This window comes from Pyrus communis, chromosome 1 (genome assembly GCF_963583255.1).
Source record: "Pyrus communis chromosome 1, drPyrComm1.1, whole genome shotgun sequence".
NCBI classification, from domain to species: Eukaryota; Viridiplantae; Streptophyta; class Magnoliopsida; order Rosales; family Rosaceae; genus Pyrus; species Pyrus communis.
In genome coordinates, this window is record NC_084803.1 from 23,382,768 (window position 1) to 23,388,949 (window position 6,182).

Below are 6,182 nucleotides of genomic sequence, written 5' to 3' on the forward strand. Positions count from 1 at the left end.
TGGGATGGTTAAAAGGGTAGGGATAAGAATAAAATAGATTAAGCTCCTCCCTTCCCGTTATTGTTAGGTAATTGTGAGTTTGGCACTTGACCAAAGAAAAGGAATGAAATTTCGAGAAGCGAATTTTAGTTTGTATTAACATTCAAACTTTAGTCTATAGCTTTAGAACCTTAATTATTTCTTACTTGACAATTTTTCTTAAATTGTACGTACCCTGTAAACGGGTCGGGTTTACTGGGTTTGGGTCGGGTTCAACCCGACTCATTAATTTAACGGATCACCCAAACCCAACCCGTTAAACTAATGGATCACCCGTTAACATTTTTTTTTTTTTTTTTTAAACATTAGGCAATATTCCGAAGCACATATACAAATATCTTAGGCAATATTCCAAGTGAGAAACATGACAATTGATAACAGGTACAAATTAAAGTAAATTACTGCTAAAACTGATTATGGTAATGATCATTATTGAAAAGTGACACCAGAAATCATCTCAAATTCTCTTTCGGTTAAACTTGTCGTCAATCGCGAGATTCTGTTCCATCTTGGTGAGAGCAAGAAGAGCAGCTTCGCGATCTCTTTGTTGTTGCTTTCTTATAAACTCTTTCACTTTGGCCATCTCAGCAGCTCTGAACTTGGAAATATTGGCCTCGGTTTCAACCTTGTTAACCTTCTTATTATTACATTCAGTCGCCTTCTTTGCCTAAATTATGGTTCCCACAAACCTCGACATTAACATTGGTATACGAGCTGCATCTTCTGTCGACACTTCACCATCATCTACTGGGAGTACCAATTTAGGGCATTGTCAAGTCGCTAGAATGTCGGGATTATATCGATCATCGATGCAACATTAACACAAGTAGTCTCACAGAGAGATGAAGAGAGATCACCAACTTCAGCAACATCGAACTTCACTCTCATCTTGATATGTCACTGATAAAAGAGAAAGGAGAGAGGAGAGCAAGAGGGAAACAAAAAGAAGGAAACTATTGAAATTACACAAAAGTCTTCAATACACATTAATCACCCGACCCGTTTATCACTCACCCATATACTAATTTTAACGGGTTGGGTCAGGTTGGATTGAAAATGCCATGTCTAGGCAATAGGATTAAGAATTTTGTCCTTGTGTATTGGGTGTGATTCATTAATCGGTTTAAGAAATGATCAACCTCCTTTTTGACAAAAAATGTATAATCTGTACTAAATTCATCTAAACTATGAAAAGAGGAGAGAGTTTGAACCAAGACGCATTGAGTTGAAAAGTACCACTGAGTTATCCAAAAAATTTTACTTGGGCAATAGGATTAAGAATTTTAACCTTGTGTATCGAAGATGATTCATTAATCGGTTTAAGAAATGATCATCCTCCTTTTTGACAAAAGATGTATAATCTATACTAAATTCATCTAAACTATGGAGAAAAAAAAAAAAAAAAAGAGTTTGAACCCGAGACGCATTGGGTTGAAAAGGAAAACTCTATCCACCAGAACAATTTCACCACTTGCAAAATGATCTACCTTCTTAAGACTGCTTGCAAGTATAACTGATATACAAAATTGCTATAGAAATTCAAACCTCAAGAGTTACGACATTGGCTAGGACAACATGGTTGACGATGAGCAATTGAGCATAGAACGTTTTGTTTAGTCGTAAAAACTACAAATATATAAAAGCTTAGGCCACAGTTGCACTTGCACAACCAGAAGGGAGCAGAAAAACATGTCGGATCGGATAATCAAAGTGTTTTAAGTTTAGTATTATCTTTTCCGTAGTTTTATTTCTTTTATACTTACTTTACATTTTCTAAAAATATTGTAAATAAATTAAAATCTTCTAGTGTCATGCATTTGCAAATTTTTAGCATCTTATAATAAAAAACTAATGTACTAACATAAATTCATCTACAAAACATTTGATCCTAACTCAAGTAACAAATATATAAATGTATAATACATACACGCGAGTTACGAAACCTAACTAAAACGTACAAAAACATAATATACCTACAAATAAGACACATTAATAAGTGATTCATGTTGATCATAAAAAAAAAAATTAAAAAAAAAATCTGTCATGTCAGTTAATAAATAAAATGAACTTTTAATATAAGATGATTATAAAAATAAAAATCCATAAATGAGGCTTCGAGCAGGAAGATGAAGAACACGAATAACAAAAAGAATATACATACATACATATATATATATATATATGAAGAAATAATCAAAGAGATAATCAAGAAGAAACTTAATTTTTACTGTAAACCTTATCTGATAATAAAATGATCCTAACTTAAGAGATTGGACTTATATTAATAAAGTGGACTATTCCTAATATTGGCTAAAAGAAATCCCTATATATTTTTCCTTAAACTCCACATTCATGGTTTTATGCAGCAACAATCTGCACAACGTAACAAGTCCTCCATATCAGTCATCGTCCAAACCCAGAACCTGCTGTTTAAGGACTTGAACTTTAGCAACCAACTCATCTCTGTTTTTCTGCACAACAATAATCAAAATTATGTATATATTTTATTTTTAACATGTCTGCCAGCTAATATGGTGACATTTGAAGCTAAAAGTTTATAATTACCTTGAATATCAGATAACGAGAGCTAAACCAGACGGTGTATCCAAGGCCGACGACTTCCAGCAACTTCGGGAACTGATTGATATGGCGAGCAACATCAATACCCAGAAAAAGGGCATTAATTCATAGTTGTAAGTCAAGAAATTCACATGGAAAGTATGTTTTGTGACATACCAACGGAATAGAATCAATAGCTCCAACAACAGCTGATGCTAACCACAGGGCAAACAAGGCACCACCACCGTATAGCAAAAGGCTGTATGTATCCTCACTATCCAACTGCAATTAGTCAAAAGAGCAAGCCATCAGTACAGCTTTTTTATTTTCTTTTGGTCGGAAGTAAATCGTTTTTATTGATAGGGGTATTTGTAGTTGTATTTAGAAACATGGTTCTACCAGCAGTATATACATAATACATGCGTGGGACAATATTATAACTAGTAAAATCATATTCCATACTGTGAATATTAACACGAATTTATGTTCATCGTAAGCCGCTACTTTTTTTACATATTATAGACCAACCAAAGACAAAACAAATAAAACAAATACTTCTACCAAATCAAATATCGAGTTGCTCAGGTAACCGCTCAGAATCGACATGATTGTCGAAGTTCCACTGAGCATTCTTAGACACTCTAAACTAGTACTGAATCATCATCGCAACCATTCACAAGCAACCAAAGACAAAACAAATGAAAGAAAGGCAGTCGAGACACAACAAAGATACCAAATTTGAGTACTGAACCAAATCAACATGCCAAGTTGCTCAGGTAACCGCTCAGAATCAACATGATTGTCAAAGTTCCATTGAGCATCCTTAGATACTCTGAACTAGTTACTGAATCATCATCGCAACCAAAGATCACATACAATTAACACCAAAGAGTTGTAATTTTGAATAGAATAAAGAAACTCGTATAAATAGGGCAAAACTCATACCTGAAATTAGTAGAACAGTAAAACAGAGAAAAGGCTACCACGATTAAAGCAAGTTAGTTTTTCCGTACTAAAATGTAAGGATACTAGGGATCCATTGAACCATATTACCATAATATTCAGGTTACAAGAAAATTAAATAAAAAGGTAAAACAATCATGTTAAAGAAAACAAATGCAAGCAAGCACATCTTTGATTCTGAAATCCAATTCGATGTTTGACAAGAGGTCAGTATCAAAAACCAACCTTTTAGTATACTTCTCAAATTTCATATGGGGAAAATAACAAAAACGACGGAAATGCCATTTTTAATGATGAAGAGGTACTGAGGAACATTTCTTGCTGAGGTAAACACTCATGAAATCCCTCACCAAACCACCAAATTTAAATACTAAGTCGCTCAGGTAACCGCTCAGATCGACATAATTGTCGGATTTCCATCGAGTATTGTTAGACACTCTCAAGTAGTTACTGAATCATCATCGCAACCAAGTTTTTCAATTCCACAAAATTAATTTTGACAAAATCAAACCAAACAAAAACAAGTTATTAAGTTGGATGAATCCTAACATGGGCACAAACCTCTACGTATTTACCGCTATAAACAGAACAGGTTTTGCATCCAACCAATTGCTCATACAGACATTGAAATGCATGTACTACTTCTACTTTGATATATGTACATTCACATCTACAGAAAATCACAAACCTTTAAGTCGAGGTTACTGAAATAATCGAATATCTGTATTTGGCCATCCGCGTCCGCATTTGCATCTTCTTTAACTTCTTCTTCAGTCCAAGTTTGATTGTACAGATTCTTTTCAGGGGGCACAACATCCTCCAAGATTACGCCGCCGCTGCGCTCTTCGGCAGCATAAGGATTGGGCCCACTTGGAGTTTCTTCTGATTTTGCTGCTCTCGCCAAAAGCAATCCTGCAAGAAAAACACAAAGATAATGCTCCCATAAGCAAGTAGCCACAGTCACTGTCTCTATATCAAACCAAAACGAATAATTTCCAAAAACCCCAATATGAACAAAAAAATATAACCCCCAATTGAAAGAACTTCCAAATTCGAAAGCAGTATAAACGAATAATCGATACATTTGAAATTAAAGCAGCGACATAAAAAAAAATGAGCCAAAACCCTAAACCCTAGCTGAGAAATGAAAACAGAGGGTGAATTGGGCATAAATATTAATGGTGTTTGTTGGGATTGGATACCAAAGGTTAAGGGATGGAGAACTTACGAGAGTGAAGCCGGAAAGAGTTGAGTGAAAATGGGATTTGTCTGTGAACTAGTGAGGGTTTCGAGCTAAGGTTGGTGGTGGAGTCTGTGATGAGATGGCGGTTGTCGCGGCGGTGGCCGTGGTTAGGGAGGTTGGAGATAGCTTGGGGAGCGGCTGTACAGAGCTGCATTTTTGTTGTTGACAATCTGAAGGAGTTGGGTGGGATGCTGCAGCTATATAGGAGGGAGTTGTGCTAGGGTTTGGGCATCTGCGCCCAGGCCTGTTTTGGGCTTCTAGCCCACCACCTCGCCAATAACGATGGTAAGATAAATGTACTTGATGCCCCGCCTAAGAAAGAGAACCAAGGCCTCGTAGCCCTGCTAAATGGTGATTCAACATAGATTCTATGTCTTGGGATCAAGCTAATTTCGGAGCAGTTTTGTGAAAATATTACAAGAAAGAACACTCGGTTATAAATAAAAATTTATCAAAAATAGCCAAAAAACTAACCTTTAATTTCAAAAAAATCAATTTTTATAAAAACTTTCATACATATATAAAATCTCGCTTAAATAGACACACCTACTCTTAGGGGGATGTATTCAATTGGGATTTTGAGGGATTTTAATTCTTTTAATGAATCTAGGGGTATTCAATCAGAATTTTAAGTAATTCTCTGAAATTTAAGGTGTATTCAATTAGAATTTTAAGATAATTTATTAAAATCCTTAGAAATCCGAGTGTATTCAATTAGAATTTTAAAGAAATTTATAACATTATAGGTGTATTCAACTACTCTTAATTTATATGAATAACTAATTGTTAGACTTAAAACTTCTTGTACTGTAATCTCTCACTAAAAATTTCTCTTTTTGCTTTTTCCTTTCCAAACAAAAAGCAAACGTTTTCTATCAATTTTATTTCAATAACTAATCAAGGAAACCATTCTTCCTCACATGGTTCCTCGAAAACACTTCAGCATGTTATAAAAGTGAACCATCAAAGCAAAGAAAAAAAAGTAATTAACTTTTAATTGTCTGAAATTTAAAGAATTGTACGTACAACCAAAATAAACAATAAAATGATCAAAAGAAAATATTTATTCATCGCACCCCAATTTAAAAAGAGTTCTACAAAATAGGATGAATTGGAATAGGATTCCTATAGGTTTGTTTACAATGGTCATTTGAACTACATTTTGAACATTTCCGAGCTGATTTTGTTTTCTCCAAATGATGGGATCTTTTTTTCTTTGAGTCTACCACATCTTCTTGGTGTAATTGGTGGTAGGACAATTCTTTCACGCACATCATCATGTAATATTCAATCGGTCTAATCACCAACTGGCCATATAGCTTCTGCATACGCAATGATCCAAGAGTTCATAGTAAAATAATGGAAATATATAATATGA

General features: G+C 34.6%; 1 protein-coding gene and 3 non-coding genes across 4 annotated transcripts; all 4 read right to left on the reverse strand.

The window, feature by feature from the left end:
* Positions 1-2,223: 2,223 nt before the first annotated feature.
* Positions 2,224-4,983, reverse strand: LOC137709162 (protein CURVATURE THYLAKOID 1D, chloroplastic). The gene is made up of 5 exons (XM_068448281.1): positions 4,790-4,983; positions 4,250-4,473; positions 2,776-2,880; positions 2,605-2,676; positions 2,224-2,510 (listed from the first exon to the last, which is right to left on the reverse strand). Exons 1-5 carry the CDS (start codon positions 4,956-4,958, stop codon positions 2,439-2,441), a joined length of 642 nt encoding a protein of 213 aa, XP_068304382.1. The 5' UTR covers positions 4,959-4,983; the 3' UTR covers positions 2,224-2,438.
* On the reverse strand, positions 3,176-3,267 carry LOC137720451 (small nucleolar RNA snoR128). Its single transcript, XR_011066518.1, has one exon. It is a non-coding gene; the product is annotated as a small nucleolar RNA snoR128 (small nucleolar RNA).
* Positions 3,367-3,459, reverse strand: LOC137720458 (small nucleolar RNA snoR128). Its single transcript, XR_011066522.1, has one exon. It is a non-coding gene; the product is annotated as a small nucleolar RNA snoR128 (small nucleolar RNA).
* LOC137720465 (small nucleolar RNA snoR128) lies at positions 3,937-4,028 on the reverse strand. Its single transcript, XR_011066523.1, has one exon. It is a non-coding gene; the product is annotated as a small nucleolar RNA snoR128 (small nucleolar RNA).
* Positions 4,984-6,182: the final 1,199 nt, after the last annotated feature.

What these genes read in the sequence shown, in the direction of transcription:
- LOC137709162 (XM_068448281.1), bottom strand. Translation starts at nt 4,958, where the DNA reads ATGCAGCTCTGTACAGCCGCTCCCCAAGCTATCTCCAACCTCCCTAAC. An exon ending in CTCTTTCCGGCTTCACTCTC is followed by an intron (nt 4,474 to 4,789) that starts GTAAGTTCTCCA and finishes TTTTTCTTGCAG; the next exon opens with GATTGCTTTTGGCGAGAGCA. An exon ending in CTCGTTATCTGATATTCAAG is followed by an intron (nt 2,511 to 2,604) that starts GTAATTATAAAC and finishes ATTGTTGTGCAG; the next exon opens with AAAAACAGAGATGAGTTGGT.